The sequence below is a fragment of the Leucoraja erinacea genome, chromosome 1, assembly GCF_028641065.1.
Source record: "Leucoraja erinacea ecotype New England chromosome 1, Leri_hhj_1, whole genome shotgun sequence".
NCBI lineage: Eukaryota > Metazoa > Chordata > Chondrichthyes > Rajiformes > Rajidae > Leucoraja > Leucoraja erinaceus.
In genome coordinates this window covers 88,769,627-88,792,439 of record NC_073377.1, presented here as the reverse complement: position 1 = coordinate 88,792,439, position 22,813 = coordinate 88,769,627, and the positions used below count along the sequence as shown (strand labels likewise).

Here is a 22,813-nt window from a genome sequence, read left to right as displayed (position 1 = left end):
CCACTGCAACCTGCTGTGCCATTTAATAAGATCACGGCTGATCTGCTCATAACTCAGCTCCACATTCCTGACTCATGAGCCTCAGAGGAAAACATTCACATCTACTCATTCTTAAGTGGATAACCCCTTATTTTTAAACAGTGACCCCCCGGTTTTAGGTTCTCCGTGATGATCAACTTCTCATCCACCCTGTTCAGACCTCTCAAGAATTACAGCTACAAATTACAGGCCCTCCGTGAGTGTTATGAACATCCACCTTCGAGTCATAGAGTCGTACAGCATGAAACAGGCCCTTTGGCCCAACTGTCCATGCCAACCAATATGCCTCATCTATGCTAGTCCCATTTGCTCACGTTTCGCCCATATCCTTCTGAACCTTTCCTATCCATGTACCTGTCCAAGTGTTTTTAAAATACTGTTATAGCATCTGCCTCTTCTGGCAGCTCATTCCATATACCCGCCACCCTCTGAGAGCAAAAGTTGCCCCTTTGGTTTGTACTAAAACTTGCCTCTTCCACCTCAAACCTATGTCGTCTTGTTCTTGCTTCCCCAACACTGGGGAAAAGACTTTGTAAATTCACCATACCTATTGCCCTCGCGACTCCATACACCTCTGTATGATCACTCCTCAGCTTCCTGCCCTCCAAGAAATAAAGTCCTAGCCTGCCCTACCTCTCCCTACATCTCAGCCCCTCAAGTCTTGGCAACATCCTTGTAAATCTTCTCTGAGCTCTTTCCAGCTTAACATCCTTCATATGCAATAGCAATGTGACTAAAACTGAACACGGTACTCCAATTGTGGCTTCACCAACATCTTGTACAACAGTAACATAATGTCCCAACTTCTATACTCAATACCCTAACTGAAGGCCAATGTGCCAAATGCTTTCTTGACCACCTTATCTATCTATGACCGCACATTCAGGAAACTATGTATCTCTACTCCTACATTCCTCTGCTCTAAGAAAGGAATTCACTCATAACCCAGGGACGGCCTGATTAAATAATGCTGCTGCTTACTAAACTGGATCTATTATTGGCATAGCAGCTGAGATGACAATTCACAGTCCAATTTGAGCCTCCAAATGGCTCGTGTGTCCAATGCATGGCAAAGTAAGGATTTATAGAAACTGAGAAGTTCCCAGGTTCAATCATTGGTCTATGATGGACTTTAATTTGGATAGCAGTAGAAATATTGCATTCTACAATGCTGATGAATGCCTGTTATTGTTTCCACTCCCAATCTTCACCTGATCCGGGGATATTTTTGGAAAATGCTACTCTGTGAACATCAGGTTGTAAACACACACTTTATTTGACTCGTATTCAGAATGCCAAGTAAAGCTCAGCATTAAGGAATGGTCAGGGGCAACATTACATTGCAATGGATAGAAGACTCCAAGAAGTGCCACCAATGGAACATTTCTTCAGATCGTGGAACTAAAATGATTTAAAAAGGCAAAGATAATTTTTTCACTGAATTCTAATATACTACAGAAGGCACAACAACGTAGTAATTGGGGCTATACCCCATAGGCTAGGGTATAGTCCCAATCGTCCAACTGACATTGTGGATATTGGACTTTTTCTCTGGAACTATAATGCCAAAAATGCTTTTTTTGTGACTTATTATGTTATCTACTGAGTACTGTGTTTACAAAAGACAGCTTGTGGTGCTGCTGCTACAAGTAAGGATTTAATTATTCTGTTTTGAGGCACTTGACTCTCTTCTCTTGTACTATATTCTGTGTATTCTTCTCTTTGCTCCACCTGTTGTGTTTAGCTTAATTGTATTCATTGTCTATGATAATTGTATTGTCTATGATAATTGAAGAGCATGCTAACAAAAATCTTCTCACTTTGTCTCTGTACACTTGATGATAATAAACCAATACCAATGATGTGGATGTTTTTTCAAAATATAACATTGCAACCTGAATATTTGCTCAGATCAGGGAAAGAGATGTTGTTCTGCTTGAGGACCCGTGAGCAGCTGAAGCCATTAATAATTAGTATGTTTATATGCAGATGAAAGGTTTTAGGGAGGGAACTTCACAGAGAGTATGGCTGAGGATATTAGTTTGAGGGCAAGGCAGAGGATTGGGAATAGAAGAAGTTGTGGGGAGAGGGAGGTGCGTGCGGCTGTAAACATGCCTGTCTCAAAACTGAATTTTACCCTTCTTTTGGTACACTAAACTCACATTATATTTAACAACAAGGAACTGTAGGTGCTAGTTTACAAAAAAAAACAACATAAAGTGCTGGAGTAACTCAGTGAGTCAGGCAGTACCTCTGGAGAACATGGACAGGTAGCATTTTGGGTCGGGACCCTTGTTCAGAGCACCCCAGGGATGCTGCTTGTACTTCTGAGTTACTCCAGCACTTTGTGCCTTTTTTTTGCTATATTTAGCACAAACACACAATTGAATCCCATATAACATTTATTGACAATCTGGTCAAAACAGTGCCCAGAATTGTGTTTGTCCCATCAGCAGCAGAATGAAAGCACCCAACCGCTGCAATTTTTAGATTCAGATTCAGGCGAAAGCTCCTGTGAGTGGAGGAAAACACATGGGATTTGTTGATCCCTGCATGGGTGCTCACTACATGTTTGTCTGCCCTGGTTGTTCCTCCCACTGGCAAAGCCTCCATCAAACTGAAACCAGCAGAGTGATCATGGGGCAGAGATGCAGCCTGTGGTTCCAATATAAATTGTATAAAAAGGATGAGAACAGTGAAGGGAAGACCAGTTATGTAGTTTTCATTATTCTGACCACTGATGCTGATCTCCGCAGGCCCTATGTGCAACACATCAGTGTCACAGTTGTTCCTTTAATGGACCGCACACTGGGAATTTCACTATGATGTGCTTCCATACTTTTAAGTGTGATTTGAGAGGAAGAGTGAGTTGCACCCATAAGCTCCAAAATGGGGAAAGTTTATGAGCAGCAGAAATGTCTCAGGGAAGGGACTTAACAGAGAGTGCGGTTGAAGATTCTGTTGCTAATACTGCTTTGAAGGCAAGGCAAAGGATTGGGAATAGGGGAAACTGTGGGGTGAGGGGGTGAGGGGGGGGGCGCGTGAAGCAGTAAACTGGCTACAACCCTTTCATAGAAACATAGAAACATAGAAACTAGGTGCAGGAGTAGGCCATTCGGCCCTTCGAGCCTGCACCGCCATTCAATATGATCATGGCTGATCATCCAACTCAGTATCCCGTACCTGCCTTCTCTCCATACCCCCTGATCCCCTTAGCCACAAGGGCCACATCTAACTCCCTCTTAAATATAGCCAATGAAGTGGCCTCAACTACCCTCTGTGGCAGAGAGTTCCAGAGATTCACCACTCTCTGTGTGAAAAAAAGTTCTTCTCATCTCGGTTTTAAAGGATTTCCCCCTTATCCTTAAGCTGTGACCCCTTGTCCTGGACTTCCCCAACATCGGGAACAATCTTCCTGCATCTAGCCTGTCCAACCCCTTAAGAATTTTGTAAGTTTCTATAAGATCCCCTCTCAATCTTCTAAATTTTAGAGAGTATAAACCAAGTCTATCCAGTCTTTCTTCATAAGACAGTCCTGACATCCCAGGAATCAGTCTGGTGAACCGTCTCTGCACTCCCTCTATGGCAATAATGTCCTTCCTCAGATTTGGAGACCAAAACTGTACGCAATACTCCAGGTGTGGTCTCACCAAGACCCTGTACAACTGCAGTAGAACCTCTCTGCTCCTATACTCAAATCCTTTTGCAATGAAAGCTAACATACCATTCGCTTTCTTTACTGCCTGCTGCACCTGCATGCCTACCTTCAATGACTGGTGTACCATGACACCCAGGTCTCGCTGCATCTCCCCCTTTCCCAATCGGCCACCATTTAGATAATAGTCTGCTTTCCTGTTTTTGCCACCAAAATGGATAACCTCACATTTATCCACATTATACTGCATCTGCCAAACATTTGCCCACTCACCCAGCCTATCCAAGTCACCCTGCAGTCTCCTAGCATCCTCCTCACAGCTAACACTGCCCCCCAGCTTAGTGTCATCCGCAAACTTGGAGATATTGCCTTCAATTCCGTCATCCAGATCATTAATATATATTGTAAATAGCTGGGGTCCCAGTACTGAGCCTTGGGGTACCCCACTAGTCACTGCCTGCCATTGTGAAAAGGACCCGTTTACTCCTACTCTTTGCTTCCTGTTTGCCAGCCAGTTCTCTATCCACATCAATACTGAACCCCCAATGCCTTGTGCTTTAAGTTTGTATACTAATTTTTTATGTGGGACCTTGTCGAAAGCCTTCTGGAAGTCCAGATACACCACATCCACTGGTTCTCCCCTATCCACGCTACTAGTTACATCCTCGAAAAATTCTATAAGATTCGTCAGACATGATTTACCTTTCGTAAATCCATGCTGACTTTGTCCAATGATTTCACCACTTTCCAAATGTGCTGCTATCCCATCTTTAATAACTGACTCTAGCAGTTTCCCCACTACCGATGTTAGACTAACTGGTTTGTAATTCCCCATTTTCTCTCTCCCTCCCTTCTTAAAAAGTGGGGTTACGTTTGCTACCCGCCAATCTTCAGGAACTACTCCAGAATCTAAAGAGTTTTGAAAGATTATTACTAATGCATCCACTATTTCTGGAGCTACTTCCTTAAGTACTCTGGGATGCAGCCTATCTGGCCCTGGGGATTTATCGGCCTTTAATCCATTCAATTTACCCAACACCACTTCCCGGCTAACCTGGATTTCACTCAATTCCTCCAACTCCTTTGACCCGCGGTCCCCTGCTATTTCCGGCAAATTATTTATGTCTTCCTTAGTGAAGACGGAACCAAAGTAGTTATTCAATTGGTCCGCCATATCCTTGTTCCCCATGATCAACTCCCCTGTTTCTGACTGCAAGGGACCTACATTTGTTTTAACTAATCTCTTTCTTTTCACATATCTATAAAAACTTTTGCAGTCAGTTTTTATGTTCCCTGCCAGTTTTCTTTCATAATCTATTTTTCCTTTCCTAATTAAGCCCTTTGTCCTCCTCTGCTGGTCTTTGAATTTCTCCCCAGTCCTTCGGTATGCTGCTTTTTCTGGCTAATTTGTACGCATCATCCTTCGCTTTGATACTATCCCTGATTCCCTTGTTATCCATGGATGTACTACCTTCCCTGATTTATTCTTTTGCTAAAACTGGGATGAACAATTTTTGTAGTTCATCCATGCAGTCTTTAAATGTCTTCCATTGCATATCCACCGTCAACCCTTTTAGAATTAATTGCCAGTCAATCTTGGCCAATTCACATCTCATACCCTCAAAGTTACCTTTCTTTAAGTTCAGAACCATTGTTTCTGAATTAACAATGTCACTCTCCATCCTAATGAAGAACTCAACCATATTATGGTCACTCTTGCCCAAGGGGGCACGTACAACAAGATTGCTAACTAACCCTTCCTCATTACTCAATACCCAGTCTAAAATAGCCTGCTCTCTCGTTGGTTCCTCTACATGTTGATTTAGATAACTATCCCGCATACATTCCAAGAAATCCTCTTCCTCAGCACCCCTGCCAATTTGATTCACCCAATCTATATGTAGATTGAAGTCACCCATTATAACCGTTTTGCCTTTGTCGCACGCATTTCTAATTTCCTGTTTGATACCATCTCCAACTTCACTACTACTGTTAGGTGGCCTGTACACAACACCCACCAGCGTTTTCTGCCCCTTAGTGTTGTGCAGCTCTACCCATACCGATTCCACATCCTCCAAACTAATGTCCTTCCTTTCCATTGCATTAATCCCCTCTCTAATCAGTAACGCTACCCCACCTCCTTTTCCTTTCTGTCTATCCCTCCTGAATATTGAATATCCCTGGATGTTCAGCTCCCAGCCTTGGTCACCCTGGAGCCATGTCTCCGTGATCCCAACTATATCATAATCATTAATAGCTATCTGCACATTCAACTCATCCACCTTATTACGAATGCTCCTTGCATTGAGACACAAAGCCTTCAGGCTTGTTTTTACAACACTCTTACCCCTTACACAATTATGTTGAAAAGTGGCCCTTTTTGATTTTTGCCCTGGTTTTGTCTGCCTGCCACTTTTACTTTTCACCTTGCTACCTATTTCTTCTACCCTCATTTTACACTTTCATGTATAATCTGTGTGTGAAAGCTCTCCTTCTAATGGATCCAATCTCTCGATTACAAAAAGCCACCAAATGCACTAAGAGCTACATGTCGAAGCTATAACAACTTGCAAGTAATCTCCAAAATACATCAAAATGTATTACTGGAACAAATTCCAGCACAGGAACAGACCCATCAGCCTACAATGCACATGATGATCACGATGCCAATTATAACTAATCTCCTCTGCCTACGCATGATTCATATCAAACCCTGCATATCCTTGTGCCTATAGGGGGGTTGCACGTAAGGTGACTGGGTCATAGGGCTTGACGCACGGAGCCGCTCAATCCATCTGGAGGACATCCGTAACTTCCGGTATTTGTTATTAATGCAAGAAACGCGTACCTTCCTACCTGTTAAAAAACGCTAAAATGTTGAATTTGTGCGCTGTAAAAAATTGTGGAAGTCGGGGTAAGTGTGAGACACATGTACCCAACTTCAGAATTCCAAAAGTGAAGTGAAATGAAGGTAAAGAGAGGCGAGAGCTGAAGGGACAACAGCAGCTAAAGTGCTTGGTGAACATTGGCCGTGCAGCTATCGGAATTGAAAATATTGGGAATGATCGCGTTTGCTCACTGCATTTCATCAACAGTAAGGCATTATTTGTGTTTTTTTCTTGATTCCTTTGGTATCTAAAAAGTCTCAGAAGTGATAAATCTGGCTGTAAATTTTTCTTCAGATGCGTTTTTGTTTTGTATGTAAAATCCCACTTGAGAACCATGGGCGATTTAAAAAATTTACAGCCAGATTTATCACTTCTGAAACTTTTTAGATGCCAAAGAAATCAAGAAAAAACATAAATAATGCCTTAATTGATGATGAACTGCAGTGAGTAAACGGCCAATGTTCGTCAAGCACTTTGGCTTTTGTTGTCCCTTCAGCTCTCGCTTCTATCTACCGTCATTTCTCCTCACTTTTGGAATTCTGAAGTAGGCTAAATGTCTCTCACGCTTATCCTGATTTCCATAATTATTTACAGTGCAAAAATTGACAATTTCGGCAGGTTTTAACGGGCCCGCTACGCTGGAAACAATGCGAAGTGCCTACCTGCAGTTCATCGCGTGTACTCCATTTGGTGTAACGTAGCAACAGTACGGGTCATGGGTCGTGACCCGACTGCCGTGAAACCTCCCTATTCAAAATCCTTTAAAATGCTACTATCGTATCTGCCTCCATCACCACCCCTGGCAGCACATTACGTCTGTGTTAAAAAAAACCTGCCCTACAATCAATGATAATGCTGCTGGAGATTTTATACCTGAATAGTTTGATTCAAGGGGTATGAAACATACCAGATATCCCTGCTCACCTTGACTTTGAGCTCTGCAGTGTTCAGCAATTCCTGCAGTTTCTGACACTGGGTTTTAGTTACGTGCATCATTTGGTCTTTGATTTCGACATCACTCTCCAACCTCTTCAGTTTGAGCTGCAGGGCCACCTCCTGAGCTTGCAGGCTCCTCCTCTGTCCCGTCTGCCACTGTTTCAGTGTCTCCGTCACTGACTGCTGCAGAGCCTTTTTCAAAGATTCCAGTTCCTTTTGATGCGAGACTTGCAGTTTACTTACTTTTTTCTCAAACTCTGTGGTTAGTCTTGTTTTCTCTGATTTCAGGAATTCCAGCTCCTGATTCAAGCACTGAATGTCCATTTTGTGCTTCTCTTCCAACTTGAATTTTTCATCAAAACAGCCCTTGAGCAATTTACATTTTTCCTGAAGGTTCTCTGACTCTTGGTTCACTTTCACAATCTCCGTTATTGCCAACTGCTTGTCTTGTTCGAGCCTGTGCTGGATTTCCATGAAGTGTTGCAGATTGCTCTCAAACTCCTTTTTAATGTTGAGCATCTCCCGTGACAGCGCCACTATTCTTTCTGCATGCTCTCTCTCCATGTTCTTCTCCCGCTCTGCGCCCTGCTGTTTGTAAACCTCAAACTGCGCCAAGACCTCGTCCTTGGATTTCTTGTGCTTCTCCAGGGTATCCTCGAGGGACTGAATTTGCTGTCGTAAATCCATCTCCTCCCCCATCTTGCTCTTATACTGTGAGATCTTACTCCGTGTCTCAGCAACGATGTGTTGGATCTCCTCCTGGTGAGATTCCTTAGCAGCTTGCAGGGAAGCCTCATGTTCATCACTTTTGGTATTTAGTGCATATATGACCTTTAAAAATAATGGAATAAAAAACATTTAGTGGCTAAAAATAATGTGCTATCAGAGACCTGAAATAGGAAGAGTTAAAGTTAGAGGTGGTGGGGCAGCTGATTACCCGTTCTTTCAGAGCGTGAAGGAGTGCAAGGTGTTACAATTGCTGATCCTGAGTGGAGCTGCAATAGGCTATACCTTCTCTGCCAGTCAGAAAATATCTTCTTGAGCACAGACCACAAGAAATGTCAATCGCGACACGGTCTGACTACTCTCATCTATCAGCAGCCCGCAGAAAACATGATCCTGCAACCTTCAATTATTTGTCCATTAGGGTTGGAAAATTGCAATCTGCAGCCCGCCGATTTTGTAACTTGCACTGCTTGCAAGTTCTGACCCAAAATGTTACAATGCAAAATCAGAATTTGTCCTAATATGGGATTTGTATTTGATGCAGGGCATTAACAAGTGATTATTTGAGGTACTCAGGATGGCATGACTTTGGAATAAGGTTTTGTTGCACAAATAAATGAAAGGCTGTGCAGCAAAAGCAGGAATAACAAGCGGAAAGAATGAGGGAGGTACGGCTCAGAAATATAACGAGAGATTTTTTTCTGCATTTATTACTAATTTAGTTCCATGGCATTAAATTTTCAAGTCAAATAATTAATTCATATGTTTTGTTGACAGAAAAGGAAAATGGTAACTTAACTGGTTACATCTGTGATCGCAAAGAAACGGGGTTAAAAAAAAAAGAGAATGCAAGGAGAGAGACAGAGTGAAGACCACAGATTGACCATGGACTAGACAATTCCATCCTTCAATTAAATTTGACTCCTTTGAAAATTTGTAAATTGCAAGGGTTGAAAGCAAATAATGATCCATTGGTGCAAACAGACAGGGGAGCAGAACAGTGGTATAGCAGTAGAGCTGCTGCCTTACAGCATCAGAGACCTGGGTTCGATCCTGACTATGGGTGCTGTCTGTTCATCCACTGTGACCTCGTGGGTTTTCTGCAGGTTTTCTGCCTTATCCCCCACATTACAAAAAAGTGCAGGTTGTAGGTTAATTGGCTTCTTACATAGAAACAAAGAAAAATCGGTGCGGAAGTAGGCCATTCTGTCCTTCGAGCCAGCACCGCTATTCAATATGATCATGGCTGATCATCTAAAATCAGTGCCCCGTACCTGCTTTTTCCCCATATTACTTGATTCCTTTAGCCCTTAGAGCTAAATCTAACTCCCTCTTGAAACCATCCTGTGAATTGGCCTCCGCTGCCTTTGGTGACAGAGAGTTCCACAAATTCACAACTTTCTGGGTGAAAAAGTGTTTCCTTATCTCAGTCCTAAATGGCCTATCCCTTATTCTTAAACCGTGATCCCTGGTTCTGGACTCTCTCAACATCAGGACCATTTTTCCTGCATCTAACCTGCTAATCCTTTAAGAATTTTACATGTTTCTATAAGATCCCCTCTCATCCTACTAAATTCCAGTGAATACAAGCCCAGGAGACCCATTCTTTCATCATATTTCAGTCTCGCCGTCATGGGAATTAACCTGGTAAACCTACGCTGCACTCCCTCAATAGCAATAATTGAGCCAAGTGTGTAGGAGATTGCCAGAGTACGGATGATCATTGGTTGGTGCAGACTCATTGGGCCAAAGGGCCTGTTTCCACGCTGTACCTCTAAAACTAAAACTTACGCGTAATAATCTGAAGAAGAAACAAAAATGACTGCATCTATGGGTGAAAAACTATGGTCTAGAAATTTGACTGTACACTGCCGAAAAAACTGTCATTTAGAGCATTGGTTCTCAACCTTTTTTCAGTGATGTACCCCCTGTGAAATATTTTTTCAGCCAAGTACCCCCTAACCAGCGCAAAGCATTTTTGGTTGAAAAAAAAAGTCTTAAAACAGAGCACTGTGCCATCAGCGGCTGATTTATTAAACTTTGGAACTGATAAACACATACAAAATTCAAACATTTGAAAAAAACCAATTTCAAACATTTTAAATGTTAATAATCCATGACTAAATTTATTGCAAATATTTCTCATCACTAAAATGTAGTGATTCAAACTAATGTAGTGAAAACAGTGACCATATAACCATTTAAAACTATAACATGACCCATTTAAAACTCCATAAATGTGCAAAACACTACTCATTTGTAGTGGTCTCTCTTGAACTATTTGGAAATAAAAAGATATAACTAAAAAAAAAGAAAGAAATAATTAACTTAATTATAAATAAAGATTTGTGCACATAAATATAATTATCAACATAAAGTGTCCTCTTTTGGGATAGTAAAGATCTGTGCTCAAAAATAAATCATTAACTTAATTTTAAATAAAAGCAGAATTTGCTAAAAAATAAAAAATAAAAATATTTATCATCTTAAAATATCTTTTTAAGAATCAAAAAGAAGACTGACATCTTAACATTACAAACTGTCAACACTGAATATTGGATTGTTGCACTGAACTGAGTGTTTTTGCACTTAGTGAGACATTTTAGTGAGACACGGGCTTGTGCTTCACTGAGGATCTTTTTCATTCTTGGTGGCAGGGAGGCAACTGCTGTGATCAAGCTCTTCTCCAGGCACAGTCTGTTTCTCTGCTTTGTTTTGATCACAGTCATTGCAGAGAAGGAGGCCTCACATAAATATGTGGAGGCAAAGGGTAGTAGCTGCTCCAAAGCTTTCTGTCCCAGGTCAGGGTGCTCCTGCTTCACACACACCCAAAATTGTGTAAGTGTGAACATGGCAAACTTCATCTGGAGGCCACGATCAGATGACACTTCCAAGAGTTTTTCCTGATAGGTGACAGGGAGCTTGCTTCGGTTTGCTTTGGACAAGAGAAATGGGTTTCTCACCCAATCCAGCTGTGCAGATTTCTCCTCCATGTCAGGAAAGTAGGAATGAAAATCCTGTATCAACTTTTGCAGAATAGTATGTGCTCATAAATGTCGTCAGTATCAACGTACCTCACAAAAGCAACAAGTTGTGCATTTCCACTGACATCTGTGGATTCATCCAGCTGGAGTGAAAAGGAGTCGCTAAGTTTTCCCACAACTTGCTCGACAATGTCTGCTCCCATTGTATCTACTCTGCGGCAAACAGAGTCATTTGACAACGGTACAGTCTTTAATTTCTCCGCTGCGTTTTTGTCCAGCATAGTCTCAGCCAGCACTACAGCCGCTGGAAGGAGCAGGTCCTCAGCGATAGTGAATGGCTTCTTGGCTTTAGCTACGAGCAAAGACACTGCATAAGAGGCCTCCAGGGCTTTGGCTGATGTTGTGTAGGCCTTCCGCATCGTGTCTTGAGATGATCTGAATTCAGACAGTTCTCTCTTAAAAAAAGTAAGGTGGATTACCAATGTGACATCCATGTTTTGTCTTAAGATGACGCTGCAGATATGCTGGTTTCATGCTACTGTTAGCTAATTTCTCCCCACAGAAAAAACACAGTGCCTTGGGTGGGTTGCAACTTGTGGACGTAAATCCAATTAAAACATAATCTTCAAGATACAGCCGGAATTTTTCCGGCTCTGGTTTGGCCTTCACGTACCCCCAGGGGTGCGCGTACCCCCATTTGAGAACCACTGATTTAGAGGATGAAAAATACATGGTTGCATTGATCAATGTTGTTCATATTTCTGGGTAAGTTAATGTGACATTTCAGGTTGTGACGCAACATCACTTTCTGTCAAAGCCTGCTATTTTAGGCCCTGCAGACTGCAAATGACACAAAAGTGGGTGTTATTGTAGATAGTGAAGAAGGTTGTCGAAAATTGCAGAATCACCTTGATCAGTTGGGCACGTGGGCTGAAGAATGGTTGATGGAATTTAATACAGTGAAATGTGAAGTATTGTATTTTGGGAAATCTAACATGGGCATGAACTACACAGTTAATGGTAGTGGGGAGTGTTGTAGAACAGAGGGATCAACACACAATTCCTTGAAAGTTGTGCCACAGGTAGATAAGGTGGTCAAAAAGGCTTTCGGCACATTGGCCTTCATCAGTCAGACTATTGAGTATAGAAGTTGGGAGGTCATGTTGCAGTTATACAAGACATTGGTGAGGCTGCATGGTGAAGGGGGTGAATCTAAATTTAACCTGATGCAGTACACATACGAACTGGAACTTAAGTATTTCAGGGGTCACAGACAAAACTTAAAATGCAAACCTCAAATGGTTTGCCCTAAAACATCCAGCTGTTTCAGCAGCCTCCTTCACACTGTTAAACGGCCAGAATGGCAGTGAAAATTCTGCAAAGTGAGAAGTGGTTCTGTGTACATCAGATCAGAAATCTATATACTTAAGGCCGCATTTGGAGTATTGTGTTCAGTATTGGTCACGATGTTACAGGAAAGACGATGTCAAGTTGGAAAGGGTGCAGAGATTATTTACGAGGATGTTGTCAGGACTCAAGGGTCTGAGCTATAGGGAGAGGTTGAGCAGGTTGGGGCTCTATTCCTTGGAGCATAGGAGGAAGAGGGGTGATCTTATAGAGGTGTACAAAGTTATGAGAGGAATAGATTGGATAAATGCACAGAGTCTCTTGCCCAGAGTAGTGGACCAAGAACCAGAGAACATTGGTATAAGGTGAGGGGAGAAAGATTTAATATGAAATTGAGGGGTAACTTTTGTACACAAAAGTTGGTGGGTATTTGGAATGAGCTGCCAGAGGAGGTAGTTGAGGCAGATACTATTGCAACTTTTAAGAAAGATTTAGTCACGTACATTGTTAGGATAGGCTTAGAGATGATATGGACCCAACCCAGACAGGTGGGCCTAATGTAGATGGGACATGTTGGTCAGTGTGGGCAAGTTGGGCTGAATAACTGTATAATTCTATGACTCTATAGCCTATGCACTGCAGGTAACCACTCTTCCCATATTGGAATGCAAAATATACATGAGCTTTTATTTTATTTCTGCCACACTGCAGTGAACAAGAAAATGATATCTGTGGCACACAGAAGAAAAGACAACCTACAAAGATCCTGGAGCAAGTAGGACCAATGCTATGAACATTGAGTACCAACTCTCGCTTTCCCCTGCCCCCACCCCTTCACACACTTTTCTCCCTCCACCCCACTCACCGTGCTCCTGTGATATTCTCCATATGCTCATCCCCCACCCCTGCCCCATTTCCCTTCTTTCCCTCCGCCCTGACCCCTTCCAGAGGGCCCCGATGGGACCACGCTGCCAACAATGAAGAGGGTCCCGGTGGGCCGAGTGTGAACACTTGCGCTGGCAGGCCTGGTTCGCCACTGCGAGAAGGTAAGAACTTTTGAAACTTTGTCGGAGCCAAAAATGTGGTGACTCTTCGTGTACTGCCTAGGCAAAGTCTGCCGTGTGATTTAACCAGATTGTATGCAAAAACAAAGAATGTTACTGTGCCTAGATACATGTGATAATAAAGTGTCATTGATTCATCTATCCTCTCTTGATCTTGTACACCTCCATAAGATCATCCCTCATCCTCTTATGTTCCAAGGTATAAAATCCTAGCCAGCCCAACCTCTCCCTGTAGCCCAGGCCCTCGAGTCATGGCAACATCATCAGAAATCTTCTCTGCACCCTTTCCAGCTTAACAACATTGTTCTTATAACAGGATGACCAAAAATGAACACAATACTCTAAATGTGGCATAGATTTCTGATCTGGGAGGTTTTTGTTGCGGAAAGCAGACAGGAGAGGAGATGGGAAAATGTGGCAAGTGGTGGGATTTCTGATCTGATATACACAGAACCACTTCTCACTTTGCAGAACTTCCACTGCTATTCTGGCTGTTTAACAGTGTGAAGGAGGCTGCTGAAACCATATAACCATATAACAATTACAGCACGGCAACCATTTGAGGTTTGCATTTTAAGTTTTGTCTGTGACCTTTGAAATCCTTAAGTTCCATTTCGTATGTGTACTGCATCAGGTCAAATTTAGATTCACCCCCCCCCCCCCCCCCCCTCCCCTTTGGAAGCCTTGCCTCAGTGTCCTTGCAAACTTTCTCTGCTGCCACACCTAACTTTGCAGAATTAAAAAAAAAAATCAAAATCATGGAATTTTGATTCTTGGTGGATATGTCTTTTGTATCAGCGAGGAGCATTTGGCTGCAGTGCACTCATGACAAAATAGGGGACGATCAGCCATGATCACAATGAATGGCGGTGCTGGCTTGAAGGGCCGAATGGCCTCTTCCTGCACCTATTTTCTATCTAAAAGGGCCTGTCCCACATTCTGGAGTTATACACAAATTTTTCTGAGTTATTCACGAATTCTCCCGAGTTTTCCCATTGATTCAAACTCACAGAATGTTCGTAACGGGTCTGTAGGAAGCTGTAGGAGTCCGTAGATATATTGTAACAGCTCGTTATGCCAGCCGTAGGTACTCGGGGCTTCCTCCCGATTATGTTTTTTACTCGTGGACATGTTTTATCAGGCTGGAAAAAATGTCCCGACTTACCTGATGCCCCGAGTACCTACGGCTGGCATAACGAGCCGCTACGATATATCTACGGACTCCTACGGACCCATTACGAACATTCTGCAAGTTCGAATCAAGGGGAAAACTTGGGAGAATTTGTGAATAACTCGGGAAAGTGGGACAAGCCCTACAGGCACCTCCCTGGCAACTTCTTACCTGCAATGTCCTCTGCACAAGGAGGCTGCCTCTTGTGTACACGGTGAGGTCTCCTCTGGGAGGATCATGCCATGTCTCCTCCCAGTGTTAGTTAGTTTAGTTTATTGTCATGTGTAGCGAGGTACGGTGAAAAGCTTGTGTGCACTCAAACCTTGCCAAAACTTGCTACTATAACGTGAACATTTGGACAGGTACGTGGATAGGAAAAACTTTGAGGGATAGGAGCTGAACGCGGCCAGGTGGGACTAGTGTAGATGGTTGGCAGGGCAAGTGGGGTTGAAAGGCCTATTTCCTTGCTGTATAACTCTATGATTCTATGACTACCTAGCAGCTAAATGACTGCCGGTTGTATTGTGGTATTCCCTGAGGGAAGAGTTGTCATAAAATGCACTACTACAGCTGGATATACAACTCTTAAGACCTGCCAGCTAGCATTGTTTTTGAATTGTCCCTAAAGCATTTTGTTATTTTTTTCTAAAAGCTTTTTAAATGCCATTAGGGAGATTGGCAACTCCATTTAATGCCACAAAAATGGCACAGGTGAATTTTCATGTCCATGTTTTCTAATTCACTACGACATAAGGAGAGAGACATTGATCAGCGGAAATTAAATTTTAAGTCTAGTTAAAGCATGTGTTATGGACCATAACTTGATAGAAGATGCCAGCTGACATTTACCCACGTAAGTGTCAGGAGGTTTCAAAATTTGTATGTGAATGTTAACGTTCAAAACCTACTGGTTGTCCTTCACTGCAGTTGCAGAGGCTAAAGCCACTGTCTTTCCCCAGTATACAGTACATTCTCACAATGGAGACACACGGAAATGCAGCTGCTGGTTTACAAAAGAAGACACAAAGTGCCAAAATAACTCAACAAGTCAGGCAACAACTCTTGAGAAAACGGATAGGTGACAATTTGGGTCGGGACTCTTCTTCAGACTAATTGACATATTCTGACAATCTACCCACTGAGCTTGGTGCAAAAAGAGTGAGCTCATTTATTTCCATGGAGAGGCAAAACTCTCTGCAACAAAGTGCAGGTTTGAGGAATCTTTTTTTCTCTCGAATGAATTGCATTCTTTAAAAGTTTTAATTGCTTAAAATTGTTCTAACTTAAAAAAATTCCCCATAATTTTCACGTCTTTCTTAATTGTTCCATTGGTTTGAATGTTTTGGTTTAAGATTTTAAATGGGGGTGGCCTGTGTGTGTGTTGTTGGAAGGGTGGTTGAATGAAAGCAACATTTTTCTGGCTGTCAAAGTTTTCCAAGTTGGTATTTTTGGTCCTGTGACTGGATTACATCACACGAGGCCCTGTTACAACACAGGCCCCCAGGATTAAAGTATGAAGATGTTGGAGAACATTCAGGAATAAATATATACCATATGGTTCAAGAAGAGTTATGACTGTGAGTATTACGTGGATGAACAGAGAGCTACTAGTCACGTTCTAATTCTCTAATCCTGGTCTGATTAATGCCTAAAGTTTTAATATGACCATGTAGAGTGTTAAGGAACTGTCCCACTGCGGCGACCTAATCCGCGAGTTAAGAAGAGTGTCTTTGACCTTCAAGCTCTAGGGCACTCGCCTGGAAAACCTCCAGCTGGATCGACCGTCCGCGTTGAAACGGCGAGCTGGATCGAACACACACAAACACACACACACACACGCACGCACACACACACACACACACACACACACACACACACACACACACACACACACACACACACACACACACACACACACACACACACACACACACACACACACACACACACACACACACACACACACACACACACACACACACACACACCGCAAAGGCGGGGGCCAGGGAAAGCGGGGGAGCGCTGTCTGAAACTCACACCCACGATGAAGAGGAAGGTAAACGGCTGCCACAGTGTATGGTAAGTCCTTTAGAGAGCGCGGAGGGGTGAGGGGGAGAGAAGGAGAGAGAGGGGGAGAGAACGGGAGAGAAGGAGTGAGAAGGGGGGGGGGGAATGGGGGGAGAAGGAGTGGAGATACTTTTAAGAAGCATAATAAAGTTTAGCGGGCATTTTACCTACCGGTCGGTTTTGCCTGGTCCTGAAAACTCCAATGAGCCAATCAAAATGCCCGGTCAACGAACGAGATTGCCTACGGCTGCCCTCGACTGCCTGTAACCAAATAGCAACCCCACTCCACTCCGCACTACGAGTCAAAAAGAACCATGCCGACCAAATTTTACTCTCGGAAAATGTTTCAACATGCTGAAAAATTTTCCGCGGACCTAGCTGAGGCCACGAGTATTCGGGAACTGCCCTCGAGCATGGAGGAGAGTTCCAGTGACCTCATATGACCTCCCAGGACCACATGTTGACCATGCTGCGAGTTTGAGTTGAGGGGAAACTCGTCTAAACTCGCAGATTAGGTCACCGCAGTGGGACAGCCCCTTTAATGAGATCAGGATTAACAGCAAATTTTGCCACTCAGCAGAGAATTGTTATTCTAAATAATTTAATTGTGATGTATAATTTTTATTAAATGGATCGTAGGTAATGGAACTAAAGGAATAACCAATTCACCTAACAATATATCTATCCTACATAATTCCTGACAATTTTGTGATTGTGCAAAAAAAATGATGGGCACTTTTCCATTAACACACCTGGGAGATGAGGATTACACGATTGGAAAAAAAAATCAGTGTCAAATGTATTATCTACTTTGTCAATCGTCATTTGAGGATTGAAACAGATATTCTGGCTTATTTTCTATCTTGAGATCAGGTGGATCTTTTGGTGACTTGCTCTTTTAAATTCTCCCAAAAGAGCGATCATTGGCTAACGATGTGAATGAAATCATGTGAATACACTAAGTTTCTACACAGGGTTTGTACTCTGTTTGAACTTTAACATATCTCAACAACTCTAAGCCTTCTCATTCATCAAGCAAGTGACCTGCCTGCCCAGAAACCCAGTCTCCAGCTGTCTACTTTAATCATTCTGCGTGGGTAATCATTTTTCTAGCTATGCTTAGTGATTCCCTCTGTCAAAGATTTAACCTGTTAATGTGCATAGCTTTGATCAGGCAAACATCCCGCCACATGACATTTGAAATGGATGAATTCACGTGCAATCTATCTGAAGAAAGCTGATTTTATCATCTATCATCTATCATAAATCCTAACAGTCCATCTAAAACCAGACAGATAGAATTTTTGAATTTTTATTTATGGCTGTTTTTTGAACTTTCAACAGTTCTCTTTGTATTCCGACGTCATTAACTCATACTAAGATACAAGAAGGGTTTTGACAATTATAGGGAGAAGAAGACAGGAGAATGGGGTTGGGAGGGAAAAATCGAACAGCCATGATTAAATGGCAGAGTAGGTGCAATGGGTTGAATGGCCTAATTCTGCTCCTATATTTTATGGACAGCCCAATTCTTGACCTTCCCAACATTGCCATTCTTGGTTTGAACCAAGATAAAAGTGAGACCAGGCTGTGCAATTACTGGGGCTTCATAACCAAATCAGATTCAGCCTGCAACCAATTCCCACATAAGAACTTTCCAGGAGGGAATCATTGAATAGAAGTAGCTCTGGAGACCTAAATAATAACAGTGCCCTTATCACCATTACATCACCAATTGCAAAACTTCAATTTTTGTTTAAGGCATTCATAAATCTTATTTCCTGTCAGGATTAATCACATTTCTCCTTTAATTTTGCTACACCACTTGTCATGATTGTACTTAGATAGTTCTGTAGAATGGATTCCTTTCCCATATCCCTGGTAAAGAGGCTCCAGAGAGAGGTGGACTCAGCTCAGTCCACCACGGATACACACCACTCCACCATCGAAAACATTCACACAAGGCACGGCCTTGAGAAGGCAGCATCTATCATCAAGGAGCCCCAACATCGTCTATAACCTCTTCTCACTGCTGCTGTCGGGCAGGAGACACAGAAGCATTAAATCCCGCACTACCAGAATAGTTCAGGAACATTTCTTTTCCTGCAATCCTCAGTTGCACAACTCTAGTCTTACATTGGAAAAGAAACATTAAGACCTCCTCTTGTACTATCATGGACTTATTTTCGAATTGTGTTTTATGCTAATGTCTTGTTGTGCAGTCTTTTTCTTCTAACTGTCTTATAGAGTGTTTGTATCTGTGTGTATCAATTATATATCTATGTGTTTGTGACGCTGCTGCAAGATGGGTTTCTATTGCCATACATGTGCATGTACAATGATCCTCACCATAAGTGCATAGATCTCACCATACTTGTGCACAGACGTCCCCATACTTATGCATATGAAAATGAACTAAATGATTTCTCATATATAACAGCATTAATATTCATTGGCTGGATGCAATTTACTCATGGCAATATACATTTGAAAGAGAATCAAATAAATGTTGATGAATATTTGGCCAGAAATATATCCAAATAATATACAATTATACTCCATTGATCCATCTTTAATTGTGCCCTTGCCAAGGAATTATGTACAATTATTTATTTGTATTTCTTATTTTGGAAGCACAAGAGGATTAGGATAAAGTAGCCGAAGGAAATAGGAAATAAAGGCCAGACAGGGCAGGGGGACACCTATGCACAAGTGTGTTCCCCTAAACATGTTCAGTTTTGGTCACCCTGCTATAGGAAGAATGTTGTTAAGTTGAAGATTTACGAGTATGTTGCCAGGACTTGAGGGCCTGAGCTATAAGGAGAGGTTTGGCAGGTTAGGACTTTATTCCTTGGAACACAGTAGGATGAGTTGTGATCTTATAGAGGTATAAAAACATCATGATGGGAATAGATTGGGTGAATGTACAGAGTCTTTTACCCAGAGTAGGGGAATCATGAAGCAGAGGATATTTGGTTTAAGGTGAGAGTGTGAAGATTTAAAGGAACTTGAGAGCAACTTACAGCTGATGGTGGGTATATGGAACAAGTTGCCAGAGGAGGTAGTTGAGGCAGGTAGTATAACAACATTTAAAATACATTTGGACAAGTACATGGATAGGAAAGGTTTAAAGGGATGTGGGACAATCGCAGGCGGGTGTGAGTAGTGTTGGTCGGCATCTTAGTCGGCATGGGAAATTAGGACAAGGGCCTTTATCCGTGCTGCATGACTCTATGACATCCTTCTGCTGCTACTCTTCTGGAATGTATTAGTGCAATTCACAATCAAGTGGCTATGGTTTGGCAAAGATGTTTTGTAGGAATGCTGTCCTATCCAAACTAAACTTGCCTCCCATCATGGTGAAAGTCCATATATCCTCGATTTCAGACTAGTAGTGCTGGTCAAAGCAATGACGAGAGTAGTGCAAGTAGGAAGACCAACTTCTAGAGGGTCCCCAATGTGATCAAAAGTCCTAATGAAGCCCGTGCCAGATCCTCTACTATTGAGAAGTGCATTAAAATAATTCTAAATACTGGGTAGATTGGGCAAAACCTTCTAGAGTAATTGCATCCCCCACAATTTTGCTGTGACGAAATGCCCTCCAATGGTGACCCAAGAAAGTAACATCAACAGTTCAGCAGCAGTTTGACTGGCTTTCATGACAATAAGATGGAGAAGCAGAGGTGGCAGAGATGTGCAGGAGGATGAGGAGTGACCTTATAGAGGTGTATAAGATCATGTAGGGAATACATTGGATCGATGCACAGTCTTTTGCCCAGAGCAGGGGAATCAGGAATCAGGGGACATAGGTTTAAGGTGAGTGGGAAAAGATTTAATAGGAATCTGAGGGGAATTTTTTTCACACAGAGGGTGGTAGGTATATGAAATGAATTGCCAGTGGGGGTGGTTGAGGCTGGTACTATTCCAACATTTTAAATATATTTGAACAGGTACCTGGGTAGGAAAGATTTAGAGAGATATGGGCTAAAATGCAGGCAGTTGGGACTGATGCAGATTAGGCATCTTAGTTAGCAAGAGCAAGTTGGCCAAAGGCCCTGTTTCCATGCTGTATGACTCCATGAATCAGGAAGGAATGCAATCAACCAATATCAGACATTCACTATCTTTCTCAACCCACTTGTGCAAAACCTAGATTGAATAAACCATTGACCCCCAACCCACCCAGCCACATCCCGACCTCCCATGACCTTGCCACCTCAAGGGTAACTCACAAATCAGAATTGCCTGGTTATATTTCCTAGTTGCCATGATTTGATTCAGAAATGGTTGCAATTGAATTATTTAACAATGGGTTAAATCAATAGAGCAGAGCTGTAATAAAAGCCCTAGTCAATCTATCTTTTGGGCCTTTGCCTTTCAATTAGCATGATTATAATTAACCTTCTCCAACTGTGGAAGAGAACAGGGCACTAAGCTTCGGGTGTTAATATGTAGTGAGGCAGTGTGAAGATTTCTGGACACCTCAAGCCAATATAAGGATCCTTCCTCTAAATCAACTCAAGAGAGGGACAAAGATCAAGCAGAGAATCATAATTTTTCTTCTGAATTTTCCAAGGTCAGTGAAAACAAAAGAACAGCCTTGCATGGATACCAGACTTCATAGCACAACCTGATTTTAGTATGCATCTTAATACAGATGCTTCCAGACCTGTGTAAGGGTCCCGCATATCCTTGCGTTAATCATATGTTACGCAAGTCAGAAACGGATGTGCCACTGCAAATGTACTATTTGATGCGGAGACCACATGGGCGGCACAGTGGCGCAGCGGTAGAGTTGCTGCCTTTCAACACCAGAGACCCGGGTTCAATCCTGACCTCGAGTGCTGTCTTTACAGAGTTTGTAGGTTCTCCTTGCGACTATGTGGGTCCGGTGCTCCGGTTTCCTCCCACATTCCAAAGATGTACAGGTTTGTCGGGTAACTGGGTTTGATAAAATTCTAAGTTGTCCCTAGTGTGTAAGATGGTGCTAGTGTGCGAGGATCTCTGGTTGCTGCGGTCTTGGTGGGCCAAAGGGCCTGTTTCCGTACTGTATCTCTGAACTAAAACTAAACTAAACCCACCTGGCAGCTCCGATGCGGAGACCACGTGGCAGCTCCAACACGGATACCTTATCGGAGTATCCACGGGAACAGCTGACTTGCTTGCGGAAACAGCCGCATCCAATAGAAGTAGCGCACTGCTACCGAGACAACCGAGATGTCCAACTCGGAAATAAAGCAGAGGGCTTAAAGAATTACTTACTTATGTGCAAGTTTATGTAAGCCGGGGAGGTGTCTGTATTGTCAATAAACTTCCGCTCACTCATTGCTCGTCCCCTGGTACTTCACACAGGGTTGAAGTTGCATCAAGAAGAGGGCCAAGATCCCAGACTCGTGCTAATGTTGTGCTATCCTTGGCCGCCGGTTTGATCCACCATGTTATATTGATTGGATGCAGTAGACTCAACCAAATCTATGGGCTCCCAGCCACAGTCTAGTTGTGTTGTGTTGATAAGGAACAGTTTTGTGGGAAAAGATCCATTTTTGTTGAAGTAGTTCATCATGCCCTTACTACTCTCCATTATAGAAGGTTGGTTCGGTGTTAATGGGAAAATGCACTCTAGTCAATTTTAATCCTCGTATCCCAACGGAAAGGGACAACCAAGCAGTAATTATTCACCAATAACTTTCTCAGAAATGTAGCACAAGCTGCTTAGTTCCAGACCTCACTATAGCTTGGTCACAGGGCGATAACTTAAATTCCAGAGGTCAGGTAACTGCCCATGGCATCCAACCAAGTGTACCGACAAACAATCTAACTCAAATTATAGACCAAGAGGAAATTGCCAGTGACAGAAGGAATATGTGACGTGAGGAAGATGGTTGATGAAAGCCAGATCGATCTGAACGTGCTGCAAGAGATCCTTGGGGCAACAC

At 42.6% G+C, this 22,813-nt stretch overlaps 1 protein-coding gene across 1 annotated transcript in view; it reads right to left on the bottom strand.

Annotated features, from left to right (window-relative positions):
* Window positions 1–22,813, bottom strand: part of LOC129698999 (protein FAM184B-like) — a 238,732-nt gene that overhangs the window by 77,388 nt on the left and 138,531 nt on the right. Inside the window, exon 2 of the mRNA XM_055638560.1 lies at window positions 7,507–8,349. Within this exon, the coding sequence (XP_055494535.1) occupies window positions 7,507–8,349 (843 nt within the window). The remainder of the gene's footprint in view (window positions 1–7,506; window positions 8,350–22,813) is intronic.